This window comes from Triturus cristatus, chromosome 4_1 (genome assembly GCF_964204655.1).
Source record: "Triturus cristatus chromosome 4_1, aTriCri1.1, whole genome shotgun sequence".
Classification (NCBI taxonomy): Eukaryota; Metazoa; Chordata; class Amphibia; order Caudata; family Salamandridae; genus Triturus; species Triturus cristatus.
In genome coordinates this window covers 1121610281-1121631769 of record NC_140585.1, presented here as the reverse complement: position 1 = coordinate 1121631769, position 21489 = coordinate 1121610281, and the positions used below count along the sequence as shown (strand labels likewise).

At 45.2% G+C, this 21489-nt stretch overlaps 1 protein-coding gene across 1 annotated transcript; it reads left to right on the top strand.

Annotated features, from left to right (window-relative positions):
- Positions 1 to 1389: 1389 nt before the first annotated feature.
- On the top strand, positions 1390 to 20186 carry LOC146856125 (galectin-1-like). Its single transcript, XM_085654159.1, has 4 exons — positions 1390 to 1459; positions 9041 to 9120; positions 9438 to 9609; positions 19821 to 20186. Exons 1-4 carry the CDS (start codon positions 1451 to 1453, stop codon positions 19962 to 19964), a joined length of 405 nt encoding a protein of 134 aa, XP_085510285.1. The 5' UTR covers positions 1390 to 1450; the 3' UTR covers positions 19965 to 20186.
- Positions 20187 to 21489: the final 1303 nt, after the last annotated feature.

The window sequence follows — 21489 nt, the reverse complement described above, 5'->3', positions numbered from 1 at the left end:
CGCTTTTTAACAATACCTTGTCCAATCATTGAATGGATGGATAGAGATAAGAGACCGGGCTGCATGTCTGAATGAACAAATAGTTGGATGGTGAGGAGCGGGGGGAGGGGTGAGTTAATTCAACAAAGGATGACAATGAATACAGACTTTTAGCTACGGTGAGCAAATGGTCTCAAGGCAATGACCAAGGGCGGGTGATCTGGTTTTCATTTTAGCTTCCGCACTAAAGCCCCACCCTCTCCAAACACTCCAACACCCTTCTTCATGAAACATGCCTGGAAGTATTTAACATAGTGCACTGACTCAGTGCCTCAAAGAACTCAACACAAAATATTAAGCTTTAATTTAAAATGGGGGAAAGAAAGAGCTAACCATGTAGTGGCTGAATTCCACAACGTGAACCCAGGAAACCTGGCATCAATCCTGGGTTCCATCTGACCCATTAAATGTTTCCATGTTCATTAACATAATATATCACTTTTAACAATTGCCACTCAATGCAATGGTATAATTCAATATACTAAATTGGCTTGCGTTGCAACATTCGCATTATAAAAAATTGCACAGTTTTAAAAATTGAAGAGTCTTCATCATATATGTACTGGGCTCTCTGAGCCAAGCAACAGCAAACTCCTCGCCCAGCCTCACCCTAAAGTCCTGAAGGCGAGCGCTGCTTGTGGTGACCCTGCAGGAGACAGGAACCACCTGAATGCAAAAACAACTGGTTTTGAGGTGAACATGGTCTGCCTGGGCACGCTTTAAAAAACATGTTTTATGTTTTTAAAGCACAGATGCAGTGCAGTCAGGAAACGTGATCATCCCCATCAACAAAATCGCCCCCCACCCGCATGTAAACCTGTCCCCATCCTGCCAACCCACTGGGAAAATGCCCAGTGCCCCAGAGCACCAGTCCGGACCTGGATTTTTGATTAAATTACTGAGGGAAAAGAGATGGAGCAGTGCTCGGGATGTTGAGTTCAGCTACACTTTGATCATGCTGTCCCAGGGGATCAGGACCAAATAGGAAACAAGCCTCTGGCCCAAGCCTGCAGTGCTCACTCCCTGCCCACCAATACAAATTAAGCACCGTATTTCTCATACAGAGCATTGCTACAGCTGTGTTTTTTATATAAAAAGAACGCTTGTAGTCAACCCTACATGACTCAGCAAGTACCCCTTCAAACCCACACTGCCTCTCTGATTCCACGTCACTCTCTTTATAGATGCTTAGAGGTTGATAAGCTTCTTAGGAAGAAGCATTGACCCTTGCTGCCCCTCCTCCCCACCTACAAACTGGGTTCTCTGCCAATCACTCTTTTGCAATATTCCTCAGAATCTGACATCACATGACCTATATGAGTCACTTACCAACTATATAAGGCTGAACCCTCCTGAGCAACACCAGCCTGAGCAGCAGAGATTGAAGATCCAGTCTGAGCAAGGAGGAGCGATGGCACCGGTGAGTGGGAGTGGGGCAGTGGATGAGATATGTGAGAGTCAGACAATGGAAGAAGTGAGTGTGAGTGGGACAGTGGAAGAGGTGAGTGGTACAGTGGGAGAAGTGAGTGGCACAGTGGAAGAGGTGAGTGGGAGTGGGCCAATGAAAGAAATGAGTACGGGTGGGGCAGTGGAAGAGGGGAGTGTGAGTGAGATACTGGAAAAGATGTGTGAGTCTCACAATGGAAGAAGTGAGTGTGAGTGGGACAGTGGAATAGGTGAGTGGTACAGTGGGAGAAGTGAGTGGCACAGTGGAAGAGGTGAGTGGGAGTGGGCCAATGAAAGAAATGAGTACGGGTGGGGCAGTGGAAGAGGGGAGTGTGAGTGGGACACTGGAAGAGATGTGTGAGTGTCACAATGGAAGAGGTGAGTGGGACAGTGGAAGAGGTGAGTCAGAGTGGGTCAATGAAAGAAATGAGTACGGGTGGGGCAGTGGAAGAGAGGAGTGTGAGTGAGACACTGGTAGAGATGTGTGAGTCTCACAATGGAAGAAGTGAGTGTGAGTGGGACAGAGGAATAGGTGAGTGTAACAATGACAGAGGTGAGGAGGAATGGGTCAATAAAAGAAGTGAGAGTCAGTGGGACAGTGGAAGAGGTGAGTGGGACAATGACAGATGTGAGTAGGAATGCGTCAATGAAAGAAGTGAGTGCGAGTGGGACAGTGGAAGAGGTGAGCGGGACAATGAGAGAGGTTAGTAGGAATGGGTCAATGAAAGAAGTGAGTGTGAGTGGGACACTGGAAACGATATGTGAGTCTCACAATGGAAGAAGTGAGGCTTGAGTGGGATAGTGGAAGAGGTGAGTAGGAGTGGGTCAATTAAAGAAATGAGTAAGGGTGAGGCAGTGGAAGAGGGGGAGTGTGAGTGCGACACTGGAAGAGATGTGAGGTGGTGAGGAAAGGGCCTATGACAGGAGCGAGTGGGGGGAGCATGGGCATGATGATGGAGGTGAGTGCCGAAGATGTAGATGAAGAGATGAATGGGGTGTTAGAAGGGACCCTAGAAGAGAGGGAAGTAAGGCAGGGACCAGGTCGGGGTACAAGGGGGTAGACTACATCCATCCACAGTTTTCGCAGGGCGGGCCCCAGTGAAACAGGCTGAACTTGCCCCCATGTAATTTTCAGACACATGGACACACTCAGCAGCTCCTGCATGTGATCTGCTTTCCCTTCAGAGCAGCAGTGTGCAGGCAGCGAGGCTTTTGCATTTTAGATTCCAGCTGGGTGACTGGCAGCAAACAAAGGGCAACGTTAATGGGCCATCAGCCCTCCTTTTGTTCCAGTAGGATCCTTACTAGGAGCTATCTGAGCCCCACACATAGATGCCAATGCAATGGCGGGAAACAAAGGGGCACAGCTTGTTATCACTTCAGCACTTCACAGGTACTTAAGAGAAACTGATCTGGAGGCAAGCTTTGGACTTTGCTCAATCCCTGCATATAAGAGATTTGCATGTGCGGTAAGAATGTCAGATGAATCGTCTGTGCGAGTACTTTTTTATTTCCTTTATAGTGCTACTCATCGCAGTGTAGGGTGTCAAAGCACTTTACATCATTCACAAACATTACACATAGCGCTAATATCGGCAACCCTCCCTGACACACCAGGTGATTAGCTAGTTAGCACACAAGAAATTAAAGAAATCAGACAACACATGATTTGGTGGAAAAACAGTTTGCTGCAAATTTATTTAATTCATTCCATAAGTGAAATATGCCAATATGGTGGGTTAATTTACCGGCGATCCAAGGGCAGGCAGCCGTAAGTAACCTAAGCTGCCCACTCACCTTATGAGCCAAACAGCTCCGTGGGCCAACCCATTCAGCGCTACCATTTTTAAATTCATGACCGCCAGTCACTGATTGTTACTCACACATTTTTAGGTCTCGCCTAGCTATTGCGTTTACGCAATCGCTATGCGAGACTCTAGTAAGGGGCATTTCAAAGTGCTCCCAAAAGTGGATTGCATGGCGAGCACGCGCACAATCACATGCATCGTGCCGCCATGCAATCCGTTTGGGGAAGCGCTTCAGCCCACTGTCGTCCTCGGCATCATACTTCAAAGGGTCCGCTCCCCCGCCTGGAATGCGCTCCCCCGCCCCGCCAAGCGCGCGCACCACGCTCCGCCGCGTCTCGCCGTGAATTTACTTTCACTTTCGCGCGGCGGGTGCTCGCGGCCGGACCACTTGAGAAGCCGGGCTTCTCTTGTCCTCCTTTACATCAGCTCTTCCCTCACCTCTCCGTTCACCCCCCTTCTCTGACGTCTTTACTCTCACCTCGGATCTTTTCCCCGTCATAGATTTTTCCTGAGGTTCTCCCCCCCCTTTACTTTCACTTCATATTCCCTCTATCCAGCATCCTTTTGGCCCTTTTTAATCCTCACAAGACCACTCGCACGTTTTCCCTCTCTCGTTCCCTCTTCTCTACTTTCCAACACTGTATTTCTGGCTCTCTTGCGTCTGACTCTCTCTCCCCCTCTTCTCTCCTTTCTTACACTATTTATTACCCGTCCCCTTGCATCTGACTCTCTCTCCGCCTCTCCCTGGCCCTCCTGTCACCTGCCCCGGTGGTGTTCTTGGTGGAGCTGTCATCTGCAGATGGTTCCCCTTGCTGTGTTGTCTCGGCCTGGCATCACTTCGCCTCTCCACCCCTAGCTGGAGGGCACGGATTTGTGCATCACCCCGCATCTCCACCCCTAGCTGGAGGGCACGGATCGGTGCGTGCATCACTCCTTCTCCACCCCTAGCTGGAGGGCACGGATCGGTGCGTGCATCACTCCTCTCCACCCCTAGCTGGAGGGCACGGATTTGTGCGTGCGAGTGAGGCCTACACCAAGCACCACAGTGTTTGCTTTGTGCACGGCTCGTGTCTTCTCCAGTGTCTTGTGCTTGCTTTACTAGAACGAGGAACTTTTCAGCTGCTCTGCGCACCCTGTGACCCTGGGCAGGCCGCTGGATTTTACACGCGCCTTTATTTGTTCTAATTTCCGAATCCGAAGGGGAGGGCGGGAGTTTGGGAGCACCCAGGCATCGCATAGGCTGTGATTTATAAAATGCTTTTCAGAGGTGATGCCTACACCCCCTCTCCACGTCTGCAGGGTTCACGTGTTTGATGTTAGCGCATGTGACAAACATTACTGTGACCCAAACACCTTCTCTTCGCAGAAGATGCTCTCCAGGGATCCTCGCTGCTGACGCTTTCCACTCCCCGCGCGGATCTTGTCCACCCGAAGTGGTTCTTTGTAAGCACTATTAGGCACTCTCACCAGTAAAGAAACGGAGCTAATTAGCTCCACGAACGTAGCAATGTAAGAAAATGTGCAAAAGTCACAGAAAGGAAATTAATAACAAGTTTGTTTTATTTTTATTTTTCAAGCTTCCTAGTTTTGTAGCTTTATAAAACACGAGCTCGACCCGAACGTTTTGGAGCACTTTGCATGAGTACCAGTTTCATTACACAGGGCCGCATTCACTTTTTATTTTTAGGCATTGGGAGATTAAGGGATTCGCCCAGAATCACAGGCTTTTGAGCTGACGCCGAGATTCGTCCCTGGTTCACCAGTACCAAAGTCAGCAGCTCTGATATAACCCCACATCGATCCTCTCCCTTACCTTTTCCTCATCTATAAAGGGGTTTGCGACCACTAAAATGTTTTTTTATATTTACCAAACCCATTTTATATGTATCCCCTTACTCGCATCTTCTCGCCATCTGCTTTTTCTTTATCTCATTCTCTCTCATCCCTTTGCTTCTCCCTACCTCCCTCCATCACACTTCCTGGTTTCTTTTTTCATATCCCTTTATGCTAAATTCCATCTCTAACCAAACTTCTAAACACCTCTAGCAAAACACTTCTCGTGCTACTAGTACTGCTTTGTGTTCTCTCACAAAGCACCATTGTCGAGGGCAGTAGTGATGCCAGCTCCTTCCTCCTCCCAACACGTATGCCTGTGGGTTCGTTTTACCGTATATTAGTTTTTGTTCTGCTCTGGTAGCTGTCATCACACACTGTGCTGCTTGATGAGTGGAATTAAAGTCGAAAGAAAATTTTTCGTCGGTCGATTTCAATAGTGGGATTATTTTTTTTCTTACAGTCATGTCAGTCAAAGAAATACATTTTCTCTCTTTATTCTGCAGACGTTTGGAGGCCCTGCTCTTTACTATGTGTAGTTTAAATTGATTTTGACAAATAAACCTTTCTCTAAAATACATCATTTCTTCACGTATTTCAGTCATCGCGTGGTCCATTAGTTCATTACTTTTTTCATATTGAAGCAATTTCATCTCTTTATAGTTTTCTTTTCAAAAACGATACCAGACACAAATCCGGATTTCTCTTTTGGAAACCTCCCAAACTTTGTAGGATCGTTTTCACTTATTTCTAAAGCCCGACCAAGCATTGTCAATTTATGTGTCCTATTCCCGTTTCTACTGTGTACTGTTTGTGAGAGCCACACCTCACCGCACCAGAGGCACAATACAATGGCTTCTATTTGGGATTTCCACTCTATTTTGTGCTCGTGAAAAAAAAACCTGCAGCAACAGAGTCTGGTAGTAAGTCTCCATGTTGTCATTTTTGTTTGTTTTGGTATGTTACACTGTCAGTATTTCTGTAGTGCATTACACTATGGTTGCATTTCAGAGCTTTCTTGATCTATGTGCCTTTTCTCCTGGTTCTGTTTTTTCCATTATTCCACTGTGAATTGCCTTTTGGTTTTGTATGGGGAGCAGAGAAATGTGTAGTTTAGTCATGTTTTGTTTTTTGGTTAATGAGAAAGTAAAATATTTTTCCCCTGCTCAAGATTTTGTAATGTGTTACGTGTATGGATGGATGTGCCTAATGGCTTTGCCATTTGTAGGTCTTGTTACAGAGGGCCACCAACTTCGCCAAGCCTCTGATGACCGTACATTTTAGGTTCCTTTTTGGCAGGCCGTATAATTTGCTCTGCACTTTGAATATCGCCCACGTTTATTATATTGTACACCTGCCTGCTGTTCTGTGCCGGTAAAACTAACTTAAAGAGGCCTCGAACACACCCATCCCCCATTACCTCCCAGGGCCTTTATGCACCTAGTGAATTGAGGTGAGCAGGTGGTACAGCACAGAAAGTGGTTTCACATCTGATGTCCTGACTCACACCACAGGCTCATTGCACGTGCGCACTGGTCTCTTGCATTTGAAAACACATTGTTTTTCCTTTAATAATGTATTTCACAATGCACACGACAAAAGACAGACAAAGTTATGGTGGCCATTCAAGTGCTTAAACAAGAAAGTGTGATGCCGAGACTTACAGATACTGGCTGCCAACGGGTCCGCGTCTCCTGGTGATGCGAGGGTGTCCTTTCCACTGGCCTTTTCCGAGGAGAAGGCACCAAAACACACGTGCTTGCATACAGGCCTACTTGTGACAAATGTAACAAGCATTTGCAATGCAACAGGGCTCGCATTTGCAAGAGTGTAAGCTATTGGCATTGTAAATGACAATGCCTTGTATTTATGTTTTGGAAACCAACACGTCAATAAAAGGCATTGATTTTTACAATGCCAATAGCTCAGACTCTCACAACTGCGAGACCTATTGCATTTCAAATGCTTGTTAGGGGTGGACCGGTGCAGGGCAAGCCCCCAGTTCCTCAGGTTTGCAACCACCAGAAGGACTAACGGGGCACCACTGCTTACATCCCAGGGTCCTGCCGTAAAGACTCGTGGGGTTTGGCATCGAGCCCCCCTACTGTACTCCCTCAGATGATATCCCTATGTTCCAAACTGCCTCTGAATCGCAATATAAGTCCGCCAAATGCCCTGGAGGTGGCTACCTTGTTATCAATTAATCACTTCATAGGCACTTAAGAGAAACTGATTTGGAGGCGAGCTTTGGACTTTCCTCAATCCCTGCATATAAGAGATATGCATGCGCTGCAAGAATGTCAGATGTATCAGTCTGTATGAGTAATTTTTGTATTTCCTTTGTAGCGCTACTCATCCCAGTGTAGGGTGTCAAGGCACTTTACACGTATGGTCCGAGGTAACAGTGGGGACAGGGAGAGCATTTTGTGTTTGACTGGGGAACTGAGTGTTGGAGACATTGGTGTTTTCATAGCTTTATGCAAGGTTTTGTATTTCGTACTCTTTGAGTGGGGACTCTGCCCAATTGGGTCTGGGGTAATGATTATCCCAGGGAGTCATGATTGGGGAGGGGCTCTTGAGCTGTGCTTGATGAGGTGGATCGCACTTGTTAGAGGTCATTGATTTGCTGAAACGAGTGAAGGCGTGTGTAAGGATGTCTACTTTCTTTGTGAGATAAGATGTAGAGGGCAGAGAGAGGGCACCAGTGGTGGACAGGGGAGGACTGAGGCTTATCATGTTCTTTCGTGGGAGGTGTTGGGGAAGGTTTGCTGATCCAGGGAGTCGTGTACGTGTGGGATGGAGGGGGCGGAAATGGAGATTTAAGGAGGTAAGGTTTCGGACGTTGATTGCTCCTGTTGGATAAGATGGTGAGGCAGGAAGGTTAATGGCCCGGGAGTTGTCGGTGAGTAATTTATGGAAGGTGTGGAGAGGAAGTTGAAGGAGGAAGGGTGGATTTTGTGCGATGGGTGGGAGGGTATGTGAACTCTGGCTGAAGGTACTGGGTGTGGGGGTAGGTGCCTGGAACTTGCTGGAGTGTTTTGTGCGTGGATGATTGAAGCTGGGGAGAAGGAGGATGAACTAGGGTAGGAGAAACAGTGGAGGTGTTAGAAGGTGTGAGGAGTGGAGGACAAGACAGGTGTGAAGTGTAGAATGTTGGGGAAGATGAGAAAGGAGGAGTAGCGTGAGTGACCAGAAGGGTTGGCGACGGATGAATGTGCATTGAGTAGAGAAGAAATCAGAGGTGTTAAGTGTTGAATGTTGGGAGAAGAAGAGGAAGGGGCATTAGGGTTAGAGGGCGAGCAATCCAAAGGGTCGAAATGTGAATTCGCTGGGAGGGGTTCGTTTGAGAGCAGGAAAGATATTGTCAACAAAGAATAGGATCTTATTTTTCGCTTAGATCATTATTTTCCTATTGAATATGGAAATTGGAAGGGTACCAGGTACTGATTTGGAGAAAGCCGTGGATTGAACCTGTAAAACACAAAACCAAGTTGGCTTCTGAGCGGGGCCTGAGTTGCAAGTAAGATCCTGAAAGCCAGGTGATGTATGTCTTGGATCTGCTTGTGGACTTAGTGACATTTCTCATGAGGCATCTGGGTCAGAAGCCACATCTGTCCTTTTGTTTGACATCGATCCCATCACATGTAATGGGATTTTCTGTCATAATACTATTGGTTATTTTGATTAATGTCATATTATGGTTTTGAAACAAAAAAACAATCATTCCTCTTTTTGATCACAGAATTTTCACAACCATGTTATGGAGTTAATGACTTGAAATATATAGGAACTTTAATTTCAGCCACAGACGTGTTGACTTCCACTGATCGCGGAGTAAATAAAGTAGTTCAGAATTACACAGCAAGATTTCCCTCTTCCTTCCAATGTCTCATTTGTTTTCTCTTTTCTAATAGGTCGTGGCGACTCAGGAACTTGGTCTTACGCCTGGCCACAGTGTATTTATAACAGGCATGATAAAGAATGACATCGATGCGTAAGTATTGGGGTATCTGGGACTTGGCGGTGTGTACTGGGGACAGCATACAGAGGACAGGCACTGGAAGTGGAGGGGTTTGTCTTTTCGTGGTAGGGGGTGAAGCAGTGAGCAGAAAGGAAATGTGGTAAAGAGAGCATGTATCTATGGCTCGGGAACGGTATGGTATGGACATGCAGGTGATAGGCATGTCAGTGCGGGGGAAGGGGCTGTAGGAAAAGGCTGGGGTATTTAGAAATGGGAGGTTTGAGCTGTGGGAGAATGAGTTTTTGAAACTTGAGACAGAACTCAAGGAAAGTCTTTTTTGTGCCCTATAGTTGTAGCATCAACCTTGGAGAGGACTTTGACAACCTAGTTCTGCACTTCAACCCTCGCTTCAACTTAGGCAGCGACGTCAATACCATCGTCTGCAACTCTCGTTACCAGGGAACCTGGAACCAAGAGGTCAAAGACCATGACTTTCCCTTCCAAAAGGGGCAGAAAATACAGGTAAGGAAGTCAGCTGGGTTGTGGCTTAGCCAGGGAAATGCTAGAAACCGAATCAAGCACTCAAATTCAACCTTGATCCCTGCTTTCCTCACTGTCCTAGTCATAAAATCTTCTGTCTCTTTTAAGGCTCTCCTACAGAAAGAGCCAATGCAAGTTAACAATACTTTGGTAATAAAATGTGTTAAACTTTGGCACCTGGATTTAAAGATGACCCTAATCTCCCACGATTCCCCACTCAATAGTTGAGTTTGAGGTGACACTTCCAAAGCAGCGGAGGTTTTTTTTAGAGGTTTAGAGCTTTGCCCGAACAATGGATAATTTGCACTGAAATCTGTTTTGCCAAATATATTGTTTTTGAAAACCTTTGATGAAGGTTATGTTTGCATATTTTAACACTTTATTGAAGTCTTCAACTAACAATCAATAGGCCCATAGTGGCGTCGACAGACACTACATGAGCAGGTGTGTTCATAGACAAGTAGCAGAGCTAAAAATACAGAAAAGCAAAACCTGCATTATCAGTTTGCAGTATGTCAGGCTACGTTTGGGGACACGGGACAAGAAAGGGTTACTAGGTCTCAACCATGGGGGTAGAGGATGTTTGACTCTGATGTCCCGATGTCTGTCCTTCTATGGCTCTCCAAACTGGGCCAAGTACGACCCCTTCAGCACTTGACCCCTGTGACAGCAATGGCAAGCAGTAACAGGCTTCTCAGAGAAGTAGTATATGTAATAAAATGGCGAACAGGTGCTCAGTTGCAAATAAGTGCTATTGCGCCCCAAACGTAAGGGTTGAAATAATTTGCATCCTTTGCCCAGAGACCATTCTACTACGGCTCTGCCAACTGGGCCAAGCGCAACCTCTTCAGCACTTGATGCTCAATAGTAATAATAAGGAGCAGTCACAGGCTTCTCAGGGTGGTATTGTGGGTGTGCACAAGCTCTGCACTCAACAAATGCACATCCCTATAAGAAAGGAGTGTCCAACCCAGTGCCTGACTTTCAAAAAGAATGCACAGTAAAATTAAATAATACACTCACATGTATACATAATGGAACTTAGTGGCTTAGCGTTAGTGTGCATTTGTGCCTCTCTCCTCTAGACCTCCGGGTGCCGACCCTTTGCTCAGGTGGATTTTTCCCGCTTGGGCAAATTTTAGCAAGAATTGACTCAGATGCAGTTTTCAGCCCAACACTTTTAGGATAGGACATGGTCTGTCTTTCTCACTGTATTCAACCAACATATTTGCAAGTCTGTAGATTGGGATGTTTTGGCTCAGGTGCTCCCACACTTCTGGGGCAGAGCGCCAGCCTGCTGTCCATTTTGGGTGTCCTCAACATTTTCATATGCGGCTCTCTGAGCTGTCAAAAGCGGCTGTGGAAATCTCTAGGCTGTCCAGATCAGTGTGGCCGCGTGCAGGCCAGTTTGTTTTAAGCAAGTGAGGCAATGGGTGGGCTTCATCACATGGATAGGAGACCACAGCTTAGAACATGCCATGGTCTTAGGTAGTTAACCTCATGTGCAGTGCCTCGGGTAATGCCACACTATTACAACATGGGCACTGCAACTAAGGTCAAGCTACAGCTGGTTATTTCTTGCACACAAGTCACACCTTTGTCAATTACTTGAGGTGCATCTGCTCAGGACACACTGCCGTTGATTACTCCAGGCACAGTGGCTTAGGTCAAATTGCATCTTCAGGATTCGTGCTGGAAATTGCAGTAGAGCATGTGGAGCCTACTGACACCAGGGTGTAATCCCTGTCTGTAGTTGACCATTCTAGCAAACCCACCGCACTAGTGTCACACTGCACCTCATTCTGCCCAAACAGTCACTCCTCTTGCAGAGTTAGCAGGCTCCTTTCCGCTCTCACCAGGCTGACTGGCTGACATCTCTGTGCTTTAAGATAAGTTATCAGCTTTTGTAGCAAATGATCTACACAGATGATGGGAAGATGGCTTTCAGGTTGACACAAGCTCTGGTTACACAACAGTCATCTGAGTACTCAGAAGAGCCCTCCCTTCCATGGACAAAGAGAACTTTGAACCAGAACAGCAAGCAGCTCAGTTAACCCCACATTTATACTGTCGAAGCAGGCAGGAGATGTGCATGGGCCATCTGTACTTTCAGAACCGGCTAGGGAGGTTCTCTTTTCAAGTGTTCTTTCCATGTAGCTCTCCAATCACAGACTTGATGTAGAGTGATGCTTCTCACACAACAGTTGTCCAAAGAGGTATGCACCTAGCTGTCATCAGCCACACAGAAGAATAACCAGAGAAAAGACAAACGGCTGACCTCAAATTAGGAGCCCTTTTTACCTTGACCAATAGAGATTGCAATCCCACCCTTCTCCCCCACCATCGGCAAAAGGACACCGCTTCAGGAAGACTAATCAGAAACTCATCTCAGTAAAAGGCCTAATTGAATTTCTAAAATAACCTTGCCCCTGTTTTCCCACTTCAGTGTCTAGGTCTCCTCTCGCCAGCTTCAGCAGTGTCATTAATACACTTCCACTGTCTGGGAAAACAACCCCACCCCTCACCTCCATTTTATGTAAAAGGCCAGGACACAAGCATCTAAAATGGATCCAGCAGGCCCCCATTCCTCTGGTTCACTCAGACACACAAAGCATATACCCCACATGCCACATACACAACCATGCATCCCATACACTTTGGGTTCTGGTGCTAGCATCTGGGTAAATGCATAGATCTTGGGTGCCACCCCAGTGGCACAGATGAAAAAATCTGATAACAACTATGGATTCTCCAAACATTGTATGCTGTCTTCACAACTCAATGTACTAAACCCATGACGAGGACAGTGGTCCACTGTCTGTACAATGATGATATGTTTGTTAAAAGCCTCCAAGTCATGCAACAAGTACAGGATCTCACTCATTTCAAGGGACAGGCCTAGGCTTCTTTCTACGCACACTCTAGATTACTGTGAGGCGCGTGCCAAAATCAAAACCCAGGACACTATCTACACACAGTCAGGCACTCTGGTCAGGGGAACACAGCTGCACACCATTCAGAGGTCTTCCACGTCCCAACACAGTACATGGAATAAGGCAGTTAAGGTGGCCTTGTGTGGCTTGATAAATCTCACTTAGGTTTTGCATGACCTTTGTGCCTCCTTGAATGGCACAAGGGTGATGCAAAACCCTGATAAATATGGGCCTGAGTCTTTCAGACAATCCTTTATGGCTGCCACTGAGCCCTGTACCCAACAAATAGCCAGTCTTGGCGAGCATCAAAACCATAGCTGAGAAAAGCCTCTTTGAGGCTGGCACATCCCTAACAAAGCCAGCAGGGTAGACAGAGCAAAAGGTGTATTAATCATGTCTGAGTGCATAATAAAATACTGACATCAGTGGTCCAGCAACAAGGGTAAAGTCCATGCTCGGTTTATGAATCTGTCCTTCGATTGTCAACAGAGAAATTAAATCAAGTCCTCCTCAAAGCAAAAAGATTATATTCTCCATAGGGTGTAGTACAACCCATGTGGACCTCTTCCCACTGTGAATGGGTTACCACCAACTTTGAATTGGTGGTAAAGTATTACTGTTTTGTGACTGGAATTTGGTCATAAGTCATTAATACATGCCACTGCGATTACGTATTAGAGGTGGTGTTCTAAACACGCTCCTTCCAAATAACATATCGGAATTGGGTGATAAACGCCATTTGCAATTTGTTAACATGCTACTTAATCGCAATTTGGTGTTGGTACATTTAAAAAAAGCATTTTTATGGCTGAGTCCACCAATTGGGTCAGTTGCGACTTCAAAAATGCTTTAAACATCTGGCCCTAAGTTCATTCTCTCCTGCTAATTAGACTCTAATGATGACACTATATTTATATAACAGTCCCAAACCACTCTGCAGAGCTTAATCTTTTCTCTTGATTTAGTAAGCATCCTTCTCCTGAAAGCTATGCAAAACCTGAACACTATAATTGCAAATCTGGGACAATAGTTGGCCAAATCCTGCTGGCAGCATCTTCATAAACCTCAGACTATTACAGATGATATGTATTTATCAGACACAAAAAATAAAGTAATGTTTATTATAGGTGACAATAGCCGGGTGATAACTCATAAAGAATTTCAGTCATATAATATTATTATACACATCTTTTTCAAGCTCAGAAAATAACATTTGAGATGAAAATAAGGTGGAAGGAAATGGGTAAATTTCCACATCAAATAGGAATAATTTGCAAATCTGTGGTCCTTGGGTGTATTGTTCTCCACATCCATGTATATGTTTTCTTGATATTTACTCATGCTATTTTTGGGAGACCCTTCTCTTTGTCTATCACTGGGAGGAATTTTTATGGTACGTATGAAAATGTTAATAAGTATTATACATGTTAATCTGGATAATATAGGTTTATCATACTCACAAAATTTGATGAGAAGAATGCTTGCAATTTTTCTAACCACTGGCAGTCGCACTGGGTAGCATACCAACCCATCATTCTTTTGCCCACCCTGGAACCTTAGTTTTCAAAGATGTGGGTTCAGAGCTCACTGTGCCACTGGAACCAATAAACCTGGCTGAAGAGCCCTACTCACAGCGGAAACGATCTTTGGTTGCTTGTGCTCTGGTTCAGAGAAGACCATGCCTGGAAGTTTGGGCTGGATGGTTTCTATTGGAGCAGGGTCAAGACTGATCTGCAAATGGCTGGGCCCAAACTGAAAGGCCTCTGTAATCAAAAGAACAAAGGTTGGGATACTACCGCGAGTGATTGCCAGTGGTTAGACAAATGTCAAGCCTTCCCTCCTTCACCTTTTGTGTGTTGGGTAATATTGGTTGCTTTGAACCATAAGGGTTGGAACACGTGGACCTTTGAACATTTTTCACATGATGCATATTTTTACATATTACGTGCTTGGCTTTAGCGACTGTGTGCTTATGGTAATGACTCACTTTTTAAATTGAAAGCACATTTTGGGGTTTGTTTATAACTTTGGCGCAATTTGATCAATTTTTTGACGATTCCCATAGAAATATGTGCATTTCAGTAAAGTAAAAACCTCTGAATGTATTTACACCAAACATAGCATGAAATTAGAACTTTACTTAGAGTAGAATCTTTTTTCCCTGTTTGGTGTATTTTTCCTGATATATCTGTTACAAAAGTGCCCCCTGACTTTAAGGGGTTAGTTTTAGAACTATCTGGACTGTTTATTTGCGGACTGTCCATGTGCTCCAGTCTGTGGAGTGTACGAATTCCACTGAGCAAGAGAGTATTTTCTCCTGTTGTCCAGAACAGCTTCACAGATCCTAAACCTGGACCTCAGCACCAAATGCTGTAATTGGTGGACCACTTCATGTCTTGTGGGCATGAAGATCAGGGACAGCATTCACGGACCATTTGGCCAGTGTGCAATTGAGACCTAAGATCCAATAAAGTAAAAAAATATTATTTTGCGCAGAGTTCACAGACCCAGGCCAAGGTTACAGACCCAGGAGCCTGCCTGAGGGCATCTGACCCAGATAGAGACACACAGCTATAGAGGCCTGGCCCCGCAGTGTCTTAGGTCAGCCAGTCCCAACTGCAACTGCACAGTTTAAATCTGTGTCTTTAGCCAGTGTGTGTTTCTGGAGATGGAGCCCAGGACTAATTAATTTGAAAGATGTCACAATCACAATGGACAAGACAAGTCTACTTTTAACCATGACGCACGGTTGTATGTCAGAATATTACAAAATACTGACATGCCCCAAATATTGTTTAGAAAAATATATAAGTTCCCATTGGGTATAGATTTTCTATTATTATTTATAGAGGCAATATTTAGGACAAGATATTTAGTTCAGACATTATTTTGACAATGGTATTCTGGTACCACACTATCATGTTGTGGTCCCCGAGTATGCATGGGTAAAACACACTCCACATACATCACGTTCCCTCTACAAAAATGAGTCAAGGACCCCAGTTATGGCTAATTGATCACACCTTTCCTGGGGAATGCTAGCAGGTACATCTGCCACCAGGAGTGCAGGTAAGAAGGCCTATAATCCAGAACTACAAAATACTACCACCACTGCAAGAACTGCACAGCGTGGTATTAGGATAGTAACCACTCTCGCTAGGGTTTGATGAACAGTTTGGGTATATCGCTTTTTAGTAAACCTAGGCAGAGTTCGCGAAGTGACCAAAAAAACTCCACCGCGCTAAGCGGAACTCTGCAAGCGGTGGAGTGCATTTGGTAATGACTGTTTGCGTTGATTTTCAGCGCGGGGTGTTTATCCTGCGCTGGAAAAATAACGTGAATGACATCATGCACAGCGCAAGAGGGCGTTGCTTCTTTTCTGCTGCTCGAGTAGATTTTCTACTCGAGTGGCAACTCGCTCAATGCGAACGGAAGGTTTCCCAACGCGAGTGGTCGCGACCACCCGTGACACCCAACTTGAGAAAGAAGACTGCCTGCGTTGTGAAATCTCGCTGGGAGGTGGATTTTTCTCACTTGAGATTGCCAACTTGTTGTTGGGAAGCGCGAGCAAGCAAAAATAATGCCTGGAGGTGGATTTTCCTCTCTCCCATTTGCCAACTTGATGTTAGGGAGCGTGAGCAAAGGAAAAAACTCCGCTCCTCAGAGCCGAGCGGAGATTTTCAGAACTATGCATGCTCCGCGGAGTGCGGAAAACTCCCAAAACTCCATGAGTGGAGTGGAGTTCACCAACCAGGCTTACTTTTTAGCTGAGCTAGGTCATGATTGCATTCACTATCCTCAACATTTGGTCAATCCTACTAGTTTCACTAATGTATCTCCCCCTGCTGTTGTCTATGCAACAAAGGGAAGGAAAAGATTTAATTGGTGGATTTTCTGGCCGTACCACTTGCTCCATTAATGCGCGTCTTGGTGGCCACAGATATGTCTTCTCACATGGTCATACTTGTATAAGTGTCCTGAAGAACTGAATTCTCTGCCTAGCCACATACGCAGTGTGGAGCTTCTGGGTTATGCACAGAGGCATCTTTGAGCAAACTTCACAATCCATCCACATTCATGATAGCGACTTTCTCGGGAAAACTGGTGTGTTCCACTTAACAGCCAAAAACGCCCCTGCCCATTTGGGGGATTGGAACCAGAGACTTGTCCAGACAAACATTTAATGGGAGGAAATCAGGGGGTCCTTGTCGCAGTTACCCATTTGACCCTGATGGAAACACTTATGCTAGTTCAGCTTTTGTTCTGAGGCGAGGATCCAGGAATTGCGACTGAGCATTCTTTTCTGACTTTTGGCTGTGCTGCTGAGGATGTTTCTCCACCAAATGGCTCAGTCGGCGGCGCACCTTGCCCCTTCTGATCTCTTCTATAGGCAGTCCACTAAACACCTACTGCCATCTGCTTGGGATCAACCAGTGAGAGTCACCAAGGTGCTATCTCAATTTTCCTTAATGAGTTGCGTTCAGCTGATGGGTTTTGATTTAAATCCCTTTCTACAAACAATTATAGACAGGGATTTGCACCAAAATCCAATGTCTCAACTAGGCAGACACAATGAGGAGAAATGTTTTCATTTCTCCTCGTTTTACCTACTTTGCATGTGTGCTGCATTGTACAGCACATATACAAAGCAGGAAAAATGTTAAAGGATAGTGTTTGTGTTGGAAGAGTCACCATTCTGTACAAAAACTATTCCTTACAGACAGCACACACCCTTGCACTATAGCGCAAGGGTATGTGCGCTGGCACAGTCAAAAGTGCGCTAACGCAGGGAGAGAGGAAAACACTGCCAAATCGTAGTAGATATTGCGTTGTTCAGCTCTCTCCCTTTCATGCGGTGTAGCAAGTTTAGTTGCTTTTGAGTAAATCTGGGCCCCTAGTCCGTTCCTGTCCACCCTTTCATGCAGTCTCCATATTAGGTTTTGCACCATTCAACCAGAATCCAAAGGAGACCTCAATACTTCTGCTGTCACTCTTAATATTTCTCAGCACAAGAACAGATGGCTCGCCCATACCATATTCAGACTGCATACATCAGTTCCACCAAAGTCTCAGTGTCAGTTAACTGGATCTTGTATCCAGCACAAACTTTGACATTCCTCTAGTCTAGAGAGACCAAACTTTAGGAGTCCATATCTTAAAATTTGATTTATGTCAGGTTTTTATATGTACCAGGGGCTCACCATGAAACAGGGGGGCACACTGGGCCCTGAATTTCAACCAGACTCAATTCAGAACTTAGATTTAGGCCTTGGGTCCAATCACAAAAATTATATTTGTTGTCCTGGAGAGATGCTTCAAATTACTCAAGAATCAAAACAGTGCCCACGTTTAATGGAACACAGCCCTCAATGTCAGGGTTTAATAGCAAACCCTCTGGGACTAGATGCATGTGGGAATAATAGAAATGTTGGTCATGGTTTAGGCTCATCACAGGTTTTGTGGGGCAATGGAAGACACAACTGCTGTACTTCAAGCCATACTTTGTCTTTGATCTTTATTCTGCCTTGCTGGGTTGCTGGTATCTTGTGACCTCTGGACGTCGCAGTCCATTGAGGCGGCCTCAGGTAGACCTCATCAGCTTTGCCTTTAGCAGGCCTTTCTGACAGTGAGGGGTCACCTCATTACCTTGCAAAGCACTGCAGCTCCTATCCTTCTCTTCTCATATCCACCATGTCTATTCTTGTATGGAAGATCAGTGAGGGGGTCCCTGACGGCTATGTGATGTGGACTACTTTTATCCTCCTTCTTTAGCTGTGTATGTTGAAATTGTTTTTCATTTTGTTTCTCTTCTAAAATATCGTTGTCTGCCTTATATAAGTTGTTAGTGGAAGTGCTTCTTCAGTGAGAGGGCCTGTCTCCTTTGAAATTTAAACCACCAATGCAGTTAACTGGAAATAAGGAATGGAAAGGACACAGAGGCAGATTTACACGCCCCTTGTGACACTTTTGCGCTGCTGTTGCGTCACTTTTGTGACTCAGTGGCTGCATAAACAATGAGCCACATTGCAACACATTTACAACGTTACGCATCTAGTGAGATGTTTCACGTTGTAAAGTCCTGCACCACATTATACCTGCGTCAGGTGGGCATTCGCACACAGGAAAGCCTAGTAAAAGTGACGGAGTGAAATCTACAAGATTTCACTGCGCCACTTCTAGGACTCAACTGCGTCAAAACGTTACACCTGCTTGAAGCAGGCGTAAGGAGTGACGCAGCACAATAAGTATAGGCCTCCCTTAGCATTGCTGGAGCTGCGTCGTACTTGTGACACAACTCCAGAAATGTGTGACCTTTGTGCCAACAGATGTGTGAAGTATCTGTCAATCCTTGCGCCATGGTGCGGCGCATTGTAAATGCGACGCATGCATGGTGGCGCAAGGTTTTTTTTAATGTCGCAAGGAAACTGACGCATCTCTGCTATAACGCAGAGAGGTGTCAGTTTCTTGTAAATCTGCCCCACAGTGTGCAGCCTCGACATAGGTTTCAGATGCCAGTAATTGAACCATTGTTCATGCAAATCTCAATATGTCTCTGACATGAATATACATGCTTTCCAAGTCCCCTACTATCCATGGCATGTGTGTACATGATTCCACAGTCCTCCACCAGTGACATGCATTTACAAGCTTCCACAGTCATCCTCAACCTTAAACACATATTTAAATTCTACTACAATCTTCCTTCATCATGGATGCATGTTTATAACTTTCCTGTGTCCTTTTCCAGCAGAGGCATGAATTTACTAACTTCCTAAGTTATCGTCAACTATGAAAGTGTATTTAGAAGCTTCACATGTCCTCTTTCACTATGGACAAGTATTTGCAAACATCCATGGACATTCTCCATGAGGGACATGTATTTACAAGCTTCCCATATCTTCCTTTACTAGGGCATGTATTCACAAGCTTCCAGCCCTCTTCCTGCAGGGACATGTTTACATCTTCCACAGCCCCTTACAAGGGAATCTGAACATAAGATTTGGGCAGATTTCAAGATAATTCTTGGGGAAACTGGCAGCAGGTGGAAGTGAGAAAGCCCAAGTTGAACAAAAGAGTCAAAGAAGGGTAGATGAGCACTGACTGAAGGTTTTTGGGTGGAGTGGCAGAGGAGAGTGGGGCTGGACAAAGAGTTTCATGGGAGCAGTGCTGATTGAGAGGCCGGCTTAGACCTGGTTGACATAGACTGAGACATGAAATGTTACATTAACACTGAACTCTACTTTTTCTCACTCCTTGCAGTTAACCGTAGACTATAGAATGGACGAACTGCTGATCACTTTGCAGGACAATCATGTAATTCCGTTCCCAAACCGGCTGGATTTGGAAGTGGTCAACTACCTAAGTGCGTACGGAGTCGACATTCACTCTCATACTGTGAAATAACTACTTTGAGAGGAGTTACGTGCCTATGATACAGCTCACAGTGGACACCACAAAAACCCTTCTCCCTGAGATTTGGGAAGTCAGATTTACCTGCTACTGTGGGTGCGGCGTTTGTACTTATCCCATAAAGTGTCATCTCTGTTCACTGAGGGCCTCTCTATAAGGCCATGTGCTCTGAGTAAAGATTTCTGTACTTCATTAAATGGTTGCTTATAGTGTTTACTTATTTCCCTGTATGTATTTCTGTAACTTCTTCAAAAATGTATCTCTGCTCTTATGACTATCCCTGCAAATCCGTTGCGTGGCTTCCATGTAAAAGCTATTTTCGTGATACTGTATTTACTAGAAAACTCTGTGAATCAGTGATAAAAAGGCTTCCATCCTGGGTACAGGTCTCCATATCTAGAGACTGACCAATGACATTTAACACCTGTAAATGGAAGTGAGGCACACAAAATAATTGTTTGTACACACTTTCTTCAGAATTCTTCCAGTTTATAGGTTTAATAACAGGTAATATTATTATTGAAATGTGTGACACAACAATCATCTACTCACTAAAGTTCTACAATACTCTACCTTTGTCCATTGTGATGCACCAGGATTTACTGTCACAGAAAGTGACATCACAGAAAGCGACATCCCATGGTATCTCGCTCAGGGAGGATGCCTCGGTGCATGTAATAGAAGGAGCCTGGATTATAGTGTAGAATCTTGTATGTGAGGTCCTATAGCATGTATGCTCAGCAATGCACAGATACATTGTTTTGGAGAAGGGGACACGTGGCTTAGGCAATGGCCACTTCATAGTTACTAACATTCCATGAAAAAAGAGTAGGATTTAGCAGGTAAAAAAAAATATGGCACTGTGATCAAATCACCAGAAATTCCATTGGATTGCGCTTTCATTACTTGCTTCTTCATTGATGGCTTTCCTCGTCCATTTTGTCCTCGTCCAACCCAGGAGCATAACCTCTTTAACATCCTCTATACTGGCTGACTTGTGTCCTTCTACTGTTAACTTTTAGGTAACTACTTTTTTTATAGTAAAGCTCTCCATCAGTGTGCATGTGTTTTCCTGCTCTCACCTTCTTGTGTTTCTCCCCCCCCCCCCCCAAAATTCCTGTCCCCCCACCAAACTCAGGGGCATATTTACAAGGCCCGTGCGCCACTTTTGCGTCATTTTTAACATGGGAAACGTGACGCAACAGCCTTGTAAATCTGCCCCTCAGTGTCTGCTCTCTCTTTGTTGTAGCTGCTCACCCTCCTCCTGCTTACCCCTGCACTTCGTGTTGCTGTTTCCTTTTCATGCTTCTCCCTTGCCCCTGTGTTGCAGTCTCCCTTGTGTAATTCTCTCCTTCCCATGTTGCTCTTACCCTCGTGACCCAGCACGCATCACGTTGCTTTCGCCAAACCCACCTTATCCACCTGCTCCTCCTCCCCACACCGTCGCCGGTCTTTGTTTCAACTGATTTTGCAATATTTTTGGGGGGCAGGCAAGGGATCAAATTGCTTCCGGTCCTTA

What these genes read in the sequence shown, in the direction of transcription:
- LOC146856125 (XM_085654159.1), top strand. An exon ending in ATAAAGAATGACATCGATGC is followed by an intron (nt 9,121 to 9,437) that starts GTAAGTATTGGG and finishes TGTGCCCTATAG; the next exon opens with TTGTAGCATCAACCTTGGAG. An exon ending in AAAAGGGGCAGAAAATACAG is followed by an intron (nt 9,610 to 19,820) that starts GTAAGGAAGTCA and finishes CACTCCTTGCAG; the next exon opens with TTAACCGTAGACTATAGAAT.